The sequence below is a fragment of the Camelus ferus genome, chromosome 20, assembly GCF_009834535.1.
Source record: "Camelus ferus isolate YT-003-E chromosome 20, BCGSAC_Cfer_1.0, whole genome shotgun sequence".
Classification (NCBI taxonomy): domain Eukaryota; kingdom Metazoa; phylum Chordata; class Mammalia; order Artiodactyla; family Camelidae; genus Camelus; species Camelus ferus.
In genome coordinates this window covers 19271072-19291396 of record NC_045715.1, presented here as the reverse complement: position 1 = coordinate 19291396, position 20325 = coordinate 19271072, and the positions used below count along the sequence as shown (strand labels likewise).

The window sequence follows — 20325 nt, the reverse complement described above, 5'->3', positions numbered from 1 at the left end:
GCCTTGTTAATTTTGCTGAACGTTCAGGTGAGTAGGAGCTAACACAGATTGTTGCCATTTGTATGTGGTGACCAAAGGTTTTGGAATTAATTAAACTTTTAATTCTGCAACAAACCAATAAGGCTGTTTAGATGATGGAATAACACTCATAAACAATATTCAAAGAAACATATGGCCTCTGTACATGTAAATAAATAAGGGGCTTTTTTTCCTGGCACCAAAAACACATGCACAAAAAAAGGGCAGTATAGTAGAGAACATCAAAACTGACAAAAGAACCACAGTGTCTGCAATGTTGAAAAGGAGGCAAATAGAAGAAGGAGGCTAGCAGTGATGATCGTTATGATTGTGATTATAAAGGCTGAGATGTAGACATTTGGAAGTGAATAGGGAAAGTCATTCTGTTAGCAAATGGTGGAGCTTATCCCAGGAAAATGTCATTTAACTTTTACCTCAAGCTCAACTCCTTTGTAAGAGAAATATTTGTGTGATCAAGTGATGCTTACATCATAGTTTCAAGGAGGAACAACTCCCCAAAATATATTCCACTCTTAAAATTAGATAATTAACTTAATGGATTTATTACTTAATGAAAATACATTAAATCATGAGTGACATAGAATATTAAGCCTTTCCAATTATTCACAATCCAATGTGACTGGGTTTAACATACTATTTTTAGAACCACTCTGGAAATGATTAAATATGGAGAGATTCTGGGAAATGAACACAGGGGGTAGGTTAAAAGAGATATTCCAAAATGCGAGAAAGCATGCAAATAAGTGAGTTTTAGATATCCATGACAAACTTTGGAGATTTTTGGTTCTACCTAAGGCTGACACTATTTTTTGTTACCGTGGTATTGTCTCCTAGCCTTTCATGAGAGGCAATGGAAACAAGCAATGGAAGTTCCAGAACAGACTTCATCCTTCTGGGCTTTTCTGATCGGCCCCAGTTAGAACGCATCATCTCTGTGGTTGTCTTCATATTCTATATTGTAACTCTGGTAGGAAACACAACTATCATTCTTGTATCTTACCTAGACACCCAGCTCCATACTCCCATGTATTTCTTCTTATCCAATTTGTCTTTTTTGGACCTCTGTTATACAACTAGCATTATCCCCCAGATGCTGGTAAATCTATGGGGTCCAAAAAAGTCTATTACATATGGAGGGTGTGTGCTCCAATTTTTCTTTGCCCTTGACCTGGGCGCCACAGAATGTCTTCTCTTGGCTGTGATGGCTTATGACCACTATGCTGCTGTCTGTCAACCTCTTCACTACACAGTAATAATGCACCCTTGGCTTTGCCAGAAGATGGTGTTGACCGCCTGGATAAGTGGTCTTGGCAGTGCCTTAACTGTTTGCTCCTTGACTTTGACGTTGCCAAGATGTGGGCACCGGGAGGTGGATAATTTTTTCTGTGAGATGCCAGCATTGATCAAGATGGCTTGTGTCTATTCAAAAGTAATTGAAGTTGTTGTCTTTGCTCTTGGAGTGGCATTTCTTCTGGTACCTTTATCCCTAATTCTGATCTCATATGGAGTTATCACTCAAGCTGTCATGAGAATCAAGTCAGCAGCAAGGTGGCGAAAGATCCTTAATACATGTGGTTCTCACCTCACAGTAGTAACTCTGTTTTATGGAACCATCATTTATATGTACATGAAGCCACAGACTAGCACCTCCCAAGATGAGGGGAATTTCCTTACTCTCTTTTACACAATTGTCACACCCAGTCTTAACCCCCTGATCTACACTTTGAGAAACAAAGATGTAAAAAGTGCAGTCAGGAGAATACTGTGGATAGAAAAATGGCTGGCAAAGTCATGAATTAGATGGAAAAAATCAGAGTGTAGAGAGCTAAAAAAAACAATATTGATCTTTACCAACAGAAAAGGAATCAATTCATTTATTCAAAGAGCATTTCTTTGGTGTTTACCATGTATCAAGAACTGTACTAGGTACTGACTCTGTAAGGAAGTAGGAAGTAGAGAGAAATGATAAGATAGATGATAAACAGAGATGTAGATACATACATAAATAAAATGTAATTCATGCATTTAGAAAGCTTCAAGACTAATCAGGGACTACAGATAAATATGGTAAGTACAGTAATGTACATAGAAATGAGAAAAGATTTCACATGAGCATCTATTTGCATGTAAGACTGTACTGATTTTTTTCTTCCCAGATGTACCACTTTTATTAGAAATAACACTCCCTTTCATTCACCTGATACTGCCAGAGGAGCCTTTGTGGTGGAGACACAGCCCACCAATACCCATTCCACCTTCTGCCTCAAGTTCTAACTGAGAATAGGGCTACCATGCTACAAATAACATTTCCTAGCCTGGCCTCTACCAACACAATGCCAGGAAAGTGATGTGTGCAACTTCTCAGCCATATTCTCAAACATGAAGCCACTTGCTCTAACCTTCCACCTTCTCCTTCCTCTTGGCAGGACTGTGAATGTGAAGGGTACCTAGCTTTGACAAAGACCCTGAGAGGGAAGTAAGATGGGAACAGAACCAGCCCATTAGCAGAGCAAGACTCCAGATTATTACAGGAGAAAAATCTTTCATATTATTTAATATTAATTAAGCCACTGTATTTTGGGATCTCTCTGAGAGCTTGGCTTTTACCTTTCTATGGCCTGATAAGGAGTCTGGGCCTTTTCCTGCAGGGCAGTATGGTCCCTGGACCTGCAGCCTCAGCATCACCTGGCCACTCACTAGGAAAGCAAATTCTAAGCCCCACTTTAGATCTACTGAATTAACCACCTGAGGGTTGGACCCCAGCAATCTATGTTTTTCAGCAACGCTAAAGTTTGAGAACCACTGCTATAGAGAAAAGGGAGTCACTGAACGTCTCTAAAAAGAAAATTAACATGGTTTATAGATTTTGATTAATTTCCTTCCTGATAGGTATGTGAAAGAAGGTGAATACAGATTTCTCAAAGCTTTTAGATAAGTAGTTTCCAAATGTCCCAAATGTCAGACACCAGATCATGGCCAGTCCATTACTTTTCTTCCCCCCACCAATCTGGAGAAAGGAGGAAAATACTAAGTTTCAAGTAAGATTAAATGAAGTCAGTATAAAAGATTATTCTTTATTTAATACTATCTATTTGCACTATGGCTTTATAATGTTCTTTTCTTGAACTATTGTGGTAGTAGATGGTAATTTATTAGAAAGGGGCTTGATGCTCTTACTTGACAAAACAAAAATTTAGTAATCTCATGTTTGCTCCCCTAATTTTTTTTACTTTATTTTACTGGTAAAGACATTCAAAATCTGGGAATCTCTATGCTGGAGAATAAACTAAACTTCTCTACAAATTGGCCATTTCAGATATTGAAAATCCTCTCAGCAAGTTAAAGTCCTCACATCTGCAGTGCCATTGCAATGTCATTTCAAAGGCAAAGCAAGCCACCATCTGCCTGAAGTCGGGAGGGGGGGTTGTATGAGTTTATGGTCTTATCTCCATCCTTAAGCCCTGTGGTTCCCAAACTTCCACAGTAGAACATGCCTTTATTTTAAGATTTTGATTCCTTTTTACACGTAATTTTAAAATTGTCAGTTGTGTGAGCCTTGGTAAAAGATGAAGAATCTGATAAAGAATGATAATATCAAAAGAGAGAGAAAGCAAAAAGACGATCTACACTTGTCGGTACTGTAAGGACTATGAAGGAGCAAAGTACAGAATGGTGAAATTGTGGACACTGGAAATGAGTATCAACTTTTCTTTGTGAAAAGGGCTGATCCCAAATCTTCATAGGCATATATTACTTTAAAAAGTCTCTTACTCAGTCTTCAACACTCAGTTGAAATCTTACCTCATCTGAAAAGTCCTTAGATATCTCTTCAATGCATCTTTAGAATCCCCTCCAAAATCTGACCGTATCAGTTTTACGGTATTCTCATTTTACTTGTCTGCATGTATGAGTGAAAGACACTGAACTTTTTAACAACATAGAACATCTTATTCATGTGAGATTTTGCTGTGTCTAAATTGGCTGCTAACATGAATTACATATTCAATAAGTGTCTGTAGAATGATTAAATGAATATTTTTAATAAATCGACAAGAAAATGTTATTAATTCTGCAGACTTTGGTGAATGTTCATTGGGTAATGAATTTGGGAGCAATATCTTCAGGCTTTTAACATGAAACACTGAGACTTAAGGGAAGGGAAGGATAGTATAGTTTTTTCTTTCATATGCATAATACTGAATCGTCACAACATCCCTTGGAGGTACATACGAGAATGGAAACTAGAAAAGCAGAAGGAATAAAAGAAAAAGTTGCTTATTATCTCATAGGCCAGAAGTAATGACTGCTAACTTTTTAATTAATTTCCTTCTAATTTATGCGCATCCATATTAAAGTTTGGGTCACTTTCAGTATCCTGTTTTATTTCTCCCAATATATGCATTCACATTAGATATATCACCCCCAAGGGAGCAAAAAGTGACTCTTGGACGAGTGCCAAAAATCTTAGCTAGTACAATGATTGGTGGCCCTCCAAAGAGCCACTGTACATAAACAGATAAAGTTTAACTGGAGTATTAAATTTTCATTGAGATGGCGATAATGAAAAAAAAAAAAAAAAAACACTGGGAAAACAATACCTGAGTGGTATAGTATGTGCTTTTCCTTATTTGAAAAGATGACTAAAATAAAGACTCCCAAGCCAAACTGATTAGAAGGGTGCGCATACCAAGGCTCACTCCAGCACCTGAGACGGGCATAAATAGTCTTCTAGGTTAGTAAGTGACACCTGAATTCATAATAGCCTAGTTAAACAAGCTAAAACGCTGGGAATTCCCTGGCATACTTTTTTTTTAAGTTTGATAACACAATGTTATTATCAAGAATTTGAGGAAACAGACGTCTCATTTACTCCTGGTTCTATTAGTCATCTGCTGCTACATAAACATTTTTTAATAGAAATAAAACTTCTAGAAATGATAAATATAGGTTAAAAAACTCCTGCCCACAATTCCTAAATATAAAAAGCTTGGAAAACTAAAACTTTAAAATGAACTCTTTTGGCAGGGAAACCTGACCTAAACTGATGCTCTTCTGGTCTGTACTCTCAGTTCTATTAAACAAAGATAGATCTTTTTTAAAAGGAAAAAATTCCTTTGTGAGAGAGAATAATATTAGCTATTTGACATTCATCAGAAACAGCAGATATTTCTTAAAGAGGATATTCATTATTATCACTAATCTATAAAACCATAGATTTTCTTTGGAGTTGAGGATTCAAGAGAAATTATAATGTTTCTGTTTTAAGATACAGTATAATCATCAAAGGAAATACTGTCAAAGAATAACTTTAATATATTTTTATCGAAAATTTTAGGTGCACATTTACAGTAGCCACATGAAAACGATGGCTTTTATGCTCTCGTGCACCAACCAAAATATCAAAAGTTTTCATCCTTGCTATCATTGTATCCTGCTGGTAAGAAATGTTGCATGAACTCAAAATACAAACACGGCCCACTGCTTTTCTTTATTGTCATTATTTTCCAATTTATTTATCGACCCCCAACTGCAACATTAACAGAACGTCCACTGTCTCCGCTTTGGGCTCCCTGTCCCCCAGAATGATCTCCAAATTTGAAATTCCAAAAATGAGTTTCTATCAGTTAGCACACCCAACCAGGAAAGGAACAGTGTCCCAGTCCACTACTGCCATTTCTCCTTAGTGACACAAGGTGGTGCTATTGAAAAATGACCCTTCCAGGTATAAGCACTGACTGTCCATATTATAACAAGAGCTAAGTATTCCAGACCTCCACACAGGTGATGGTGGTCCTTATAAGGAAGTAGACTCCACTCCCCACCTTTTCATAACCATCGCATCCCAGTAAGCCTTGCCTTCAGTCTCCCTGAGTGGCAGATCTTCGTTTTCAGGTTTTCTAGTTTTAGAATAACCCATCTCCATCGAAGAGCCTGCAGCCCAGTAACTCCGGCCAAATTTGCTTGGGCATGAGGTTCTTGAGGCCCTGACCACCGTTCCCTCTTCTTTCTTGGGGATCCCCATCACCATAGTGTCTGACAATTTTTCCTTCATCAGTCAAGCCTCCAACCTCCGCCCAACACACACAAAAGTGAATCTTGTAACTATACTCCTTTCCCAGAAGATGGCGCTCTCCACCCGTGCTCTTGAGACCTCATTTCTAACTGATAAATTTGCTGCAAAGATGTGGCGCAACAGGCTTTAGGATAAATCCTGCAACATCACACAGTGAGAACCAAAGAGCAAGATTTATTGGGCAAACATAGAAACCACAGTCAAGCACAGGAGGCACAGTGCCTCCGCCCTCTCATAATCCCATGGAGAGGGGAACCAGGGCCGAGGCCAAGCCGTTTGACATGCAGTGGGGTCAGTGCTCTAGTCCTGACCCAACTGCTCTACCTTCTCAAAAGGTAAACTGGAATGCCACTTCTCAGTGAGACAAGACTACTTCGTTGCCAGGCTATCTGGGTTTAAACGCCAGCTGTTTGCAGGAGTTGTCTGAGGGCGAGCTGCCTGACACCTGGAGACCATGGATTCTGCAGAAAGTTGTAGCCCCTCCTGTTAGGGAGTATAAGGCACTGGGGTCCTATGGTAAACCGAGTTTAGGTGAGACCCTCCTCCCAGGAAGAGGGGGAAACCCCAGTTCCAGCTAGCTCATTTCCTAGACAACCTAGAGTGAGATCCCAGGATCACTTTTGAAAAGTTCTGCTCATTGCTCCACAAATTAAGCAAAATACTGCACATAGTGTTTAGTATAGTGTGCAATTAAAGTGCTCAATAGTATTAACTATTGTATTAGTCCTATTTGGTTATTGTTCCTTTTATATAACTCCCTTAGGAATCTCACATGGGGAGCGTATCCGAAGCAACTGACAGGGATGGACAGCCTTCTCTGAATCCATTAGCAAAAAAGAAAAGAAAAGAAGGATTCTAAAAGTACCTCAAACCTCACCCTCAACTCTCAATGTATAAGCTGGACTTAAACTACACATTAAACCAGTTGGCCTTAACATTTATAGAATATTCTAACCAAAAGCAGCAGAACACACATTCCTCTTAAACACACATGAATATTCTCAAGGATACATCATAAGAACTGACACTGTCAAAACATCCATATCATCCAAGGCAGTCTGCAGATTCAATACAATCCCTATCAAAATTCCAATGACATTTTTTCATAAAAATGGACCAAACAATCCTAACATTTGTATGGAACCACAAAAGAACCCAAACAGCCAAAGCAATCTTGAAAGAACAAAGTTGGAGGCATCACATTTTCTGATTTCCAACTATTACAAAGCTACAGTAATCAAAACAGTGTGGTGTTAGAATAAAAACAGACACATAGATCAATGAAACAAAATAGTATAAACATAGGTATTTATTTTTCCCATTCCATGATTTGCCTTGAAATGCCCCCAATGAAGAGAGAAATAGCATGTGTGGTTTATATAAACATATTGTTGACACAGAGGTGATAGCGAGTATCATTTCATTTAACAGGCTTGGAGTGAAGGTCAGAAGATACTGACTACTATGACCCCTTGCCCAAAGACCAGAGCATGACACAGTCACAACTTAGGATAAGGGAACCAAAAGGAGTCAGCAGAAGCAGGAGGAAAGGAATGGCTGGAGACACTGAAGGGTAACCCAGAAAAAGCATATCAAGGAAACGAAGAATTCATTCCATTCAAAAAATATTGTGCCCCACCACCACCACCACTTCTATTTGCCTGGCAAGGTTCTAGTGGCCTCAAATACATCAGCAAACAGGAGACCAGGGGCCTAGCCCTTGTAGAGTTTATACTGTAGCAGAAGGATAATACACATAAAAAATAAACATTATAAGTAAGTCAATATGTATTAGAAATTATTATGAGGTATGGAACGAAGTAGGGTAAGGAAAAAGCAAATGAGACTACCAGGAGGCAGAATATAATTTTAAATAGGGTTGTTTCCCACCCTCCCCCACAAAATTAAGGGCTCCTTAGTGTCCAGTGCTGCAGGGAGGCAGATGTGGCTGACAAAAGGATGTTGGACTAAATCTTTCATTTTCATACTCAGGGAGTTTCTCTTCAGTATGCTTTCTTCTTTTCTGCCCCTTGAGAAAGCCCCTCTGAGAGCTTTCTCGTACTTTTCACATTTACATGGTTTCTCTCCTGTGTGCAGTCTTTTTGCATACATTGTTCCGAGCTCTGATAAGAGGTCTTCCCACATTCATTACACCCAAAGGGTTTCTCCTCAGTATGGACTCCTCTGCGGTGCTGAAAGCCTGAGCTGTAACTGAAGGCTCTTCCACACTCTTGACACTCATAAGGCTTCTCCCCAGTGTCGATTATTTTATGTTTGGTAAGGTCAGAGCTGCAACTGAAAGCCTTCCCACACTCAGCACACCAGTAGGGATCTTGTGTTTAGGAAGTCTGAACTCCCACATTCTGCAGACTCATAGCTGCCTCTCTCCAATGTGGATCCTCTGATGCACTGGAAGGCAGTGCCTAAACTGGGAGGGCTTGCCACAGTCAGCTCACAAGGCTTCTCCCCAGTGTGGATTTTCTGTTTCACAGTAAGGCAGTTCCAAGTCTTAAAGGCTTTCCCACAGTTGCACACTCGTAGGGTTTCCAGCCATGTGAATCTCTATGCTGAGAAAGGGCTGATCTGCTACTAAAGGTTTTCTAACACTCATTACATTCAAAGGGTTTCTCCCCAGTGGAATCGGTGGTGTTCATGAGGGTCGGGATTCCCCACAGCCCCCACATTCACAGGGTTTTTCTCGTGTGAATTCCCTTGTGTTTAATAAGATCTGAGTTCCCAATGAAGGCTTTGTGACACTGGTCGCACATACATGGTTTCTTCCCACTGTGTATTTTTTTGTGAGAGCTGAAATCACCCTGAAAGTTTTCCACAGTCTTCACATTCACAAAGTCTCTCATTGGCATGCATTTTCCATGGAGAATAAGATCCAACTGCCAATAGATGTTTTCACAATCTGTGCTACATTCACAGAAATTGTGCCCATTTGAAATTCTCTTATACTTGGCATATTCCAAGTTAAGATGCAAGCTTTCCTCTAAATCCTTATTTTTTTGTTCTGAAATCAGGATTTTCTTAGGTTTGTCTTTCATCTTCCTAGAATTTCTATTCTTACCTGTCAATGCCTTTGTGAATTTTCTGCAAATTCTTCTGAGTATTGTCAAGATGACTCAATGTGACTATTTTCAAAGCACAGTTTTTCAGTTGATTCCCTACCTTCCCATCTTGGTCTTAACAGTTGACACTAAAAAAAAAGGAATGGAGGGAGGGAGGAAAAAAGAGAAAATGTCACTTGTTTATTGCACTCATGTGGGGGAAAAAAGTGGATGATGATTATATGGAAGAAGAACAACGGGCTGTGATGAGATATCTTCTAAGCCTAAGGATTGTTTAAACATTATAGGCAAGGAGCAAGACAAAATTAAGAAATACTGGGAAAGAGTTATCCGAGAGAAATAAAGGGAAAGGAGAATGAGTTGAAGCAGAAAATAAAAGGAAATAAAATATGTGGTAAACGAAAATAGAAAATCAAAAATAATAAAATAATGCCATTTGCAGCAACATGGATGGACCTGGAGAATGTCGTTCTAAGTGAAGCCAGCAAGAGAAAGAAAAATGCCATATGATATCACTTATATGTGGAATCTAAAAAAAAAGACAAAAGAACTTATTTACAAAGCAGAAATAGACTCACAAAACAAACTTATGGTTACCAGGGAGGGAAGGGGCTGGAAAGGGATAAATTGGGAGTTCTAGATTTGCAGATACTAAGTAATATACATAAAGTAGATAAACAATAAGTTTATACTGTATAGCACAGGTAACTATATTCAATATCTTGTAGTAACCTATGGTGAAAAAGAATATGAAAATGAATATATGTATGTTCCTATATGACTGAAGTATTATGCTGTACACCAGAAATTGACACAACATTGTATACTATACTTCAATAAAAATGTATTTTAAAAAATGAAAAATCTAAGGACATAAAGATAGGGTTTTATAACCTCAGAGTACCCTCCAAACTAGACAAAATGTAACTGAAAAATAGGTTATATCTGCAGTGATCCCACCAATGAGGCTCAAGAATGAGATAATCACTCAAGGAATCTGTTCAGCCCTGGCCCAATGTCGCACACCTCACTTTGAATACACTCTCTTCTGACTCCTAGGTTATCTTCAGTATTTTCTTTCAAAATATAACTCTAAACTCCTCATGTATATATGTGTGTGTGTGTATGTGTGTGTGTGTGTGTGTGTAGCACTAAACATCCCTTCTGTAGGAAACCTGATTAACTTTGATCCAACTTTGGTCACACGAGGACTGAGTTGTCTTTGAGTTCTCTTAGAAGTTACTACACACTCTGTACTAACATATGAGTTGTTATATATGCTATTTTGTTAAATCTTAACTAATCAGGTCACATATTTTTTCTTCCTAACGAGAATGCAAAGTCTCTTCTGGCATAGGTTCTACCTATTCTATGAATAATCTCTTCATCAAAATCCAAAATAAAATGTATCCTCAATATAAGAACACTATAGGTACACAACAGGGGGTGAGGCATGCTGACCCTCTGCCTAGTCAAAAATCTGCATATAACTTTATACTCAGCCCTCCACATTCACAGTTCCACATCTTCCCACAGACCATGTAGTACTGTAGTACACATTTACTGAAACAAATCTGCATATAAGTGGACTTGTGTAGTTCAAACCTGTGTTGTTCAAGAGTCCACTGTGTATTACTTCAATGACAATATCTACAGACTGTAGACATAGCAACTGACCCTGAAATAAGAGACTGGTATACACATGGGCTTTTTCAGTGTTGATAAAACAAATATTTATTAAACATGAATCATATGTCACTATGTTCTAGAAATAACTATAGTCACTTACTTTAAGAAGTTCCCAATATAGCACAATGCTCCTCAAACTTTCACGGGTATACCACGTAGGCAGCTTGTAAAAATGCAGATTCAATCCTGCCCCCATATATTAATTATGTAGTAGGTATGGGTGATATTCAGGAATCTATATTTGTAACAGGTACTCCCACTGACTCAGTTTCAGGTGGTCATCACTCAGGAAAATACTCTCCGGTAGATCCCTATGTCTTTTGAAAACAAAGGCAGGAGAATATCTAGGAATACTGGGTTGAAAACTGCACTGCACTGGACTAACTGGCCAGGCCTGTGGGAAGATTAAGGTGGTGGTTTAAGAGTGTAATGAAAATGGAGATTATAAACTTTTATCCAAGTTAGTGAAAATAAAATGAATCCAAGTGCGCAGGATCCATATGCTTTTTGAATGGTGACAGGTTGAAACTCCAGGGTTTAGTTTTTCTCTATTTTTTCTTCTGGAAGACTTTACATGCAAGATTCACAGCTAGGAATGATCTACATGGTATGTCCTTAAGTTGCCAAGATAAAGAAAGAAGAGAACAGAAGACAGAAACTCAGATTCTTTACCACTCACCTGCACAGGAGTTCCTAGGGGCCTCTCTTAAAGCAGCTCCCTGCAGATCAAGAACACAGGACTCCTGACCTTGCTCCAGCTGGGAGATTACAGCAGGTTTGGGAAACTGCAATGCTCCTTGTAGGGAAGGTGAGAGTATACAATTATTGGGAGAGTAAAATAAAGCCTACTCCAAAGCCTTGTCCTAGACTTCTGGTCAGTAAGAGGTCAATAGAGATCAGAAGGGATAAATAAGCAGAAAGTAAGTAATAGATGGATTTAAAATACCCTCAGAGGATCCAAAAACATGTAAATAAACCCTACAAATGAATAATAAAAAGGCAGACAACCAATTAGAAGTGTAGCAAAAGAACAGGCACTTCACAAAATACTATGCCTATGAGATTTGTAGATACTGACAGGTATATATAGAATAGATAAACAAGTTTATACTGTATAGCATAGGGAAATGTATTCAAGATCTTGTAGTAGCTCACCGTGAAAAAGAATAGGTAATGAATATATGTATATTCACATATGACTGGAAAATTGTGCTGTACAACAGAAATTGATACATTATAAACTGACCATACCTCAATTAAAAAAAAACAGTATGTCTAAATAGCCAGTAAATGTTCAACACGGTGCTCAACTTCGTTAGTTAGCAGTGAAATGCAAATTTAAACCACATGAGACTATTACACACCCATCCACAATGGCTCAAGTGAAAAAGACAGTACCAAGTGTGGCAAGCATGTGGAGCAATTATAACTTTCAAACACTGCTTTAAAAACGTAAATTTGTACAACTACTTGGTAAACTGTCATACTCTAAGACCCCACAATTCCTTGTCATAAACTATAACAGAAATGCACACATATGCTCAGCAAAAGACATATACCAAAATGTTCACGGCAGCACCTTTTGTAATAACCACATCTGGAAACAACTCAAATGACCAGCTATGGTAAAATGACAAATTTGTGATATTATCACACAATGGAAGAATGTACAGTAATGAGAATGAATAAACTGCAACTCTTGGCAACAAAAGAATAAATCTCAAAATATGTTGAGCAAAAGAAGCCGAAACACAAAAGAAGATATACTGTTCAATTCCATTTATATAAAATTCAAAGACAGGCAAAATTAACCTATCAGGTTGGAAGTTGGGAAAATTATTACCTCAAGTAGAGGTGGGGAGGACAGAAGAAGCACTGCCTGAAGGGGGCACAAGCAGCAGGCTTCTGAGGTGCAGGCAATGGTCCCTTGTGGGTCCCTTTGCTTTATTAAAATTCATTAAGCTGTACACTTATAACCTGTATAATTTTCTGTATACATGTTATACTCAATATGATTCCACTCCCCACCACCCAAAAAAAAAAAATGACAACAATATAACTAGGCTGCCCTTTTTCTGCTAAAGAAAAAGAAATTCTTTCTGATGGATTGTGTGCAGTAAGTCTATGGCAGAGTATCTCTCTGATCTAGTGGAGGTGACAGGAATTAAAGGATGAGTTTTATGAGGACTCAGCAATGGTAAAGGAAGCACTGTCTTTGCATAAATATGAAGTAGAGCCACAGAACCAGAAAGTGGTGAGAAGAGAGAAAATTCTCTCTCTGGACCCAAAGAAAGTCCCAAGATACTTTCCCTCAGGAGGCCCTAAAGATGATCCTTATCTAAGTAATACTGAACACTGACCCATGAAGAAGTAAAGGAGAACCAAAGTGAGTGAATAGAGTCTTTCTCAGAGAGCAAATTCCCATAATTTTCCAACATCACATTCCTATAGAGGTCCCTCTGAGCAGGGATCAAATACATCCATTCCTTATGGATGAAATAAACAGCTATGTCTTCAAACATCACAAGCTCCCGAAACAACAAATACTTGCTGTGTTTGGAATAACCCCATGACTTTGATCAAATAAACCATGAGCTCTTGCTAGAATAAAATGCTATCACTCTTATTATGATTGTGGAAGAAGTGGAGGAAGAAGAGAGAAAGCAGTAAGCGGGTTAGGAAGGGTTAAACCAACAAACAAATTCTATTTAGTGAGGAATAAACATCTAAAATTTGGAGGTGGATGGGAAAAAATTACAGTTGGCCTTATTCAGAAAGAATCATCACTCTCCAGAAGGAGAAAGGAAACCAGAGGTCACCTGGGGATGGTTTATCAAAGGTACCTCTTCTTGTGCTCTGTCTCCTTGGCAACTCTCATGACCAAAGGCAGATGCAGGGGAAGCAGATGTAGCTAAGAGGAGAGAAAGTCATCAGTAGAGTCAATGGGAGCAAAAGACCTTCTCCTGTCAGTAATGAATTCAAACTCCAAAGTTATTCCACACACACTTTCATTTCCAAATTCATATCCAAATTCTGAATTCAAATTTGTCAACTATCCAGAAATCCCCTAATAGTCTTTCCTGGGGTGTAAACTGCAGTAATCTCTGAGCTGAGGCGCCAGTCTCAGTAATCACATCACTGATCTGGTTTCCTCCAGCTCTTCCTTCTAGTACCTTTGTAGCACTCCTCCTCCACCACCAGGACCACTATGCCCTTATTTGATCTGTCTGAAATATTTGCTTTTAACCATTGCCTTCCTTTCTCTGACTTCCTTCTTGCTGTTTCCTACTTCCCGTAATTTTCCTTCTCAGTCTCCTTCAACAGTAGCTCCTCGTGTAGTCACCTCTCACATTTTCAGTGTCCTGAAGGTCTCCATCCTTGTCCCTCTGCTCTTCTCACTCTACACCTTCTCCCTCACGACTGCATTTATATTCATGCCTTCAACCTGAACAGATGATTCTCAAATCTGTATTTCTAGCCCAACCTCCCTGCTAAACTCAAAACTCAGGACTTCAGGCAATGGACACCTTTGATTGCATGCCCACAGGCACCCCAAACTCATTATCTCTAAATCCAAATTAATCATGTCCTCCTTCTATATTGCCAGGCTTAGTGAACAGCACTTTTATTTACTCAGTCACCCAAGCATAAATCCTTTCCTCTTATGTACCCTATACATTTACTCAAACACAAAGACCATATATCCTATTCCCATTATACCTCTGATCCTACTCCCACAGCACCCTGTACCTGCTTCTATCACAGTATGTACAACACTGGATTGTCATTCACAGATGTCCTAGTCTCTTTCCCCAACCAGATTGAAGTGCCTTGAGAGCAGGAGCCAAATGTCCTTCAAATTTGTATCTCTACTCCCAAAATAATCAGCTGGCACTTAAAATATACTCAGTAAAGGTTGTGTGAATGAATGGATGAATTAAATGAATGAATAAATAAATGAATTGTTTAGCATCTGCTCCTGGTGTACAAGGGACTGACAAGGAAAGCTGGCCTTATTAAACTGAGGGCTGGCCTCTCCTCACATAGATATATCAGGTATAGGACAACCCAAAGTTCACTAAGGTCTATTTTTTTAATAGTCGTATGTGTAACTAAAAATCAGTTCTTGGTACCATCATTTCAAAGACATGCTCTAGCTCCTTTTCACCAGAACACACCTCGTGAGCAGAAGGATGACTGCTAGCTCCCCTCCTTTCTTTTGCAGAACCTAAGAAAAAGGAATGACATTCTCAGGCTGGAAGACTATGGGCCAATGTTGAGTAACTGGTGAATCAAAAACTGATGCCAAAACCTTCCCACATGCCAAGCTCTGCCCTCCCTGGGCACTGGATGGAAACTAGATGTAAGAATGCCATCAAAAGGAAAGGAAAAAAAGTATTATTTACATGTGAAAATTAAAATCCCAGTAAAAATATGAAAGAGTCATCTCTCTGGACTATAGAAAAAGAGAAAATCCAATTCTCATTCCATTTTAGAAAAAGAGGATTCACACAGTCTTTCCCACAAAAGCACACAATTTTAAAGACCATCAATACAGTTAGTAACAAAAAGGTTAAGAAAGAATCTCAGTTGAGGAACTTTGCCACTATTTTCCTGAGCCCTTAAGAAAATCACATTTTTCAATGTTCCTCTCCCCTGGCCAGTAGAGACACTGCCTCCTCTTACCTGTTTTTCTCCATCCAGATCTGGCTCTCTACCTCCCATCATTTCTATAACCTCCTCTCTGCATGTACCCATCCTGTTTCTCTCCGGGTAGGATGTCAAGGGCCTGCTGTTCAGGACAGGCCTCCTCAAGGGAGCCAAATTCCTGTGAACACCAATCCAAAATAACCGCCTTCTCCTGGCGCCTGACATTTTGAGCCAAGGGGCAGGAGCTGCACTTTTTGTCCCTTGGCAATGTGGCTTTAGAGACTGGGAAGTTCAGAGGCTCCACTCTGCCTTTCAGGTTATTGGCCTGCAAGCAAAGGACAGGGGGAAAGAGAAAAAAAGGACAAAGAGAGAGAAAGTCATGAATTGGAACAGTATTACATCAACAAAAATCACAAAAGAACTGAGGAGCCTGACAGGGAAAGAAACTGGCAAAGAGGAAGGAAGTTAAAGCTCTCATCAGAGTTTTAGAAATCCTGAGGGTAGTGTCGGGGTTAAGAGTACCAGCTCGTTTCGGTTTTCTATCCTCATCTTACCAGCTATGGGGCTGTGGGCAAGTTTTTTAGCCTCTCTAGGCTTCAAGTTGCCTATCTAAAAATTGGAGTAGGGATAGTACCTCCCTCATTGGGTCATTTCAGAATTGTTAATTCATATAATGCACTTAGGACAAGGCCTGACCCAATTTGCCAAATAAAAACTGTTAACTGTAATACTGAAGGGCGGCTTAAGGAAGGAGTAAGGGGAGGAGAGAGAAACACAGAAGGTAAAGATAAAACACGCTTCAGCAGGCGGGCCCTCCTACCTCCCACCGTCCGCCGCAGGCGCCGCCCGCCCGAACCCCGCATACGGCCTCACAAACCAGCCAAGCGACCTCAGCTTCTCCGCCTACCTTGCAGGTCTTGCTTTCCCCGTGGTGGGGCCGAAAGAGTCCAAAGGCCACCCTAGGTGAGGTCGAAGAAACCCGCTTGCGCCTCAGAGAAGAGGGGCTGAACCCGGAAGAGACGCTAAAAAGCGCCTTTCTAGTCCGTGATCTCTATGGTAACGCTCGGCTCGCCCCTCTAGGACCGGTGGAGGACTCTTCTCTTTGGTCCATCGCGGCAAACCCCAAGAAGGCGGAGGGTCCGTATCACTTCTTGCTTTGGGACTTTTGCCACGATGAGAACAGATTAGTTTGAATATGACTTCTCTCTCCTTCAGCGTATGAAGTGGGAAAACAACGATAGAAAAATGGAAGCACGAGTTAACTGGAATTGAATGTAAGCTCCACCAGGCAGGGATCTTTCATTGTTCTGTTCATTCTTCTATCCCAAGCCCTTAGAACAGTTGCTGAAGAAATTTTTGTTAAACGAATGAATTGAAATGATTCTGAAAAAAAAACTGCCACAAAGCCTCATTGACTAGTATCAGTATTTGCCTCGTATCAGTAGCCTTATTTAACGGAGAACTATGTGTCACATGTATTTAAATATTTTATAATTTGGGGGATTTGTAACCCTACAAACATGCATTGTAAGTAACGTATGCTGTATTTTCCAAAATATATTTCTAATATATGTTATCTTTCTATAATATATTTTCATTGTGTTATATTTCCAGTGTAATGATTAGCAGCAGAAACTTGAACAGAAAATATTCAACATATATAAGTTAAGCACAAAAGATACACTTAAAATTTGAGGAAATAGCAAATATTTTTAGATTATTCTTTCCTATACTAGAATATGAACTTGCTAGCACAAAAGTATAGGATGTTATCTTTTTAGAAGGGGAAACTCCAAGAAAATTATTTCAAAAAGAAAGACAATATAAACAAAATGATATCCATAAAAGCAAAGACAAAAAAATACTTGCTAAAGTTTTGAGTCAAAATGGAAAAATAATCAGAACAATGAACAAGATTGCTAGAAGGAAAATAAAAAATACCTGTGACAGATAGACGAATGAGCTAAGGATACATTTTTCATTAAGGATAAATCTCAAAACCATAAAGTTGAGTACATACATAGTACATAATAAGCCTTTTGAAGCATTCTTGCCAAAAATATTGAATCTAAATCAAATCAAGCCTTTCAAACTTAAATATGTACAGAGTGAAAATATTTGTACAAAATGTAAAACATGTAAATTATACTATAAAATGTGGCTGCCCACATACATACTAAAAGTATATAAACATGTATGGGAATAATAACATCAATATCAAAATAGTAGTTAACCTGAGAAGGAAGAGGGGAGGAATTGGGAATGAGTAAACAAGGGAATTTAATTGTATCTGGAATATTTATACATTAAGATAGATATTGAGTGTTTCTTAGATTATTGTTTTGTATGCTGAAATATTTGCTTTTTTATTTTTCCAAAGGACCCTGGAAATGAACTTAGTAATTTCAACAGACAGTAGAGGGGCCATAGAATTACTTAACACCAATCAGGCTTCTGTTTCTCCGTCAGGGATCATGACCCTCAAATTGGGAATGGTAGGACAAACATTAATATGAGGAAATTAAATTTCAGGAGATACAGGGAGATAGTAAAAGAATAACTACTGGCCTTAAATGAATGCAGGTCTTCATACCCAGGTAAAATCACTCGAAGGATCCTGAATGTCAAGCAGATTGGCTTCAAGGCCCCTGAAGGCCATTTTTAAGGAGTGTGACTCATGCCCAAGACTGGCAAATATCCAAATTTTCAAAAAGTGAAAAAGATGAACAGTGGAATCAACAGACTGGAAAGCTTGACATGAATCTCTGGCAAAATTCCATCATTAATTATTTTAGGAGATTATTTAGGTGATTTTAGGAGATTGGGGTTAACCAAGAATAATGTAAATAAATTCTATCTCAGTTGGACCCGACTATTAAAGTGGAGCACTAAGGGTCTGCTGTGGAAGTAAAGTATCTTCATATCAGCAAAGGTTATAGCAAAGCCTCTCATAAATGTGCCCTGTGAGTCTATGTGAACTGGATGTTAGCACTGCTAAGTAGATTGATATCAGGAAGAAAGATTGTACCTACTCAGCCTGGAGGGTGGGTGACCATGCTGACCAAGCATAGCATCCTTCCGGCAGCCCCTTGCTCAGTGCCTTTGTGCAGTATTCACTGAACTCAATTTCAGATTTAGAGACTTAGGGATCAGTCTAAACAAAACCCAATTCCCTTTAGAGGAGGATACATTTTTATTAAATTAAAGAATCAAAGGAATTTTTTTGTATAATAATCATTATTTATCAATGATTATGAGCCAGGCACTTTCATATACAATATATTGTATTTTTATCCTCACAATGAGCTGTGAGTGGAGGATTTATTGTTACTATTTTACAGTGCAGCAATTGAGGTGCAAAGGACTTAAATGACTTGCCCAAAAGATCAAGCTAGTGAGTGACAGACCCAGGAATCAGGTCTTTGGAACATAAGATTGTTGTACTTTCCATAATACCATGTTATAACTAGCGTGCTAAGTACTTTCTAATCTCTTTTGTTTTTGAATAATGGAAGACTTGATTGGCCTGAAAGGCTGTTTTTTATCAAAATAGCCCAGATACGAGATCCAAGACTTTGGAGTCATTAGTTTCCCTCCTAAGTTTATCCTCCTTTGTAGTTTTAGGCAAATTTTAAATCTCTTGGGTCTCAGTTTCCTCAAGTGTGAAATGAAGGGGTTGTACTTAGTGATCACTGTGGTATCTTTCAGACCTGGAATTCTGTTACGCTAATCATGATATTTGATGCCCGGTGATGAGTTAAATGATTTCCATATATTATCTCATTTAACCCTCATGACAGCTCTGAAAATTAGGTGTTTACCTTGAACCCATTTTGCAGTTGGGGAAACTGGAACATGATATATACCTTGCTTAGGGTCTCATGCACACAGGTAGCAAGTGTAGACTGAATTCAATCCCATAATTAAGTTAGTTTTATCTCAATTTGATAAGTTTTAAAAGAAGTTAGGACCCTTCACAAAGATATGCAATCACTCTTCTCACCGAAAGGAACCAAGACTCCTTGGAGAAATGTCTGATTCCAGGTCTGAAGCAGGAAATACACAAAATAAGTCTGAAATATCTTACCCTACCAGAAAGCAAAAAAGCTATCAGAGACTTAGAGTTAGATGAAAAGGATACAGGAGACAAAATAAAGGGACTCTCACTGGTCAAAGATAGAACCATTTGAACATCAAAAAGGAAAAAAAAAATGACTGCAATTGATTTAACATTCCTTGAATATTATTTAAAAATCCATGAGTTAATGATGCTCAAAAGAGGGGGAAAAAATGAGTTACCAATTGGTGCATAACACATTACCCCAAAATTCAGAATCAATCATCCAATATTTATTATCTCACATAGTTTCTACAGGTCAGGAATCAGAGCAGCTTAGAGGTTGGTTCTGGATCTATCCTTAAGTTGCAGCCAAGATGTTAACCCAGGCTTCAGTCCTGTGAAGGCTTGACGGGGAGCTGATGGATCCACTTGTAAACTCATTCAGATGGCTATTGGCAGGAGGCTGTAGTTCCTTGCCACCTGGGTTTTTCCTTACAAAACAGTGCTGATATCCACCAGAATGAGTGATCTGAGAGCGAGAGCGAGAGCAAGAGCGAGAGACAAGATGGAAGCCATAGTTTCTTTTATAACCTAATATTAGAATTTACTTAACATCATTTCTACCACACTCGGTTGGTCACACAAACCACCCCTGGTACAATGTGGGAGGGAGTTCATATCCCTACTCAGACAAGGGTATGAATACTGGAAGGCAGTGCTCATTGATGGCCATTTTGAAG

At 38.9% G+C, this 20325-nt stretch overlaps 2 protein-coding genes across 13 annotated transcripts in view; one reads left to right on the top strand and one right to left on the bottom strand.

Annotated features, from left to right (window-relative positions):
* The window catches only part of LOC106730566 (olfactory receptor 10C1-like), a 217373-nt gene extending 200815 nt beyond the window's left edge, over positions 1 to 16558 (bottom strand). Inside the window, exons 1-6 of one of the 12 annotated variants that reach the window (XR_004313500.1) lie at positions 16433 to 16553; positions 15562 to 15850; positions 15054 to 15103; positions 13695 to 13786; positions 11555 to 11671; positions 7404 to 9314 (exon numbers count right to left, since the gene is read on the bottom strand). The gene's annotated coding sequence lies outside the window, so the exon portion shown is untranslated. Of the gene's footprint in view, positions 1 to 7403; positions 9315 to 11554; positions 11672 to 12023; positions 13787 to 15053; positions 15104 to 15561; positions 15851 to 16432 lie in introns of those variants that run through there. The other 11 variants (XR_004313497.1, XR_004313499.1, XR_004313495.1 and 8 more) reach the window with 11 other exon arrangements.
* On the top strand, positions 890 to 1834 carry LOC102521613 (putative olfactory receptor 2W6). The gene has a single exon (XM_014565427.2). The coding sequence runs from the start codon at positions 890 to 892 to the stop codon at positions 1832 to 1834; it is 945 nt and encodes a 314-aa protein (XP_014420913.2).
* Positions 16559 to 20325: the final 3767 nt, after the last annotated feature.

Coding starts and splice junctions, on each gene's coding strand:
- LOC102521613 (XM_014565427.2), top strand. CDS start 890: ATGGAAACAAGCAATGGAAGTTCCAGAACAGACTTCATCCTTCTGGGC.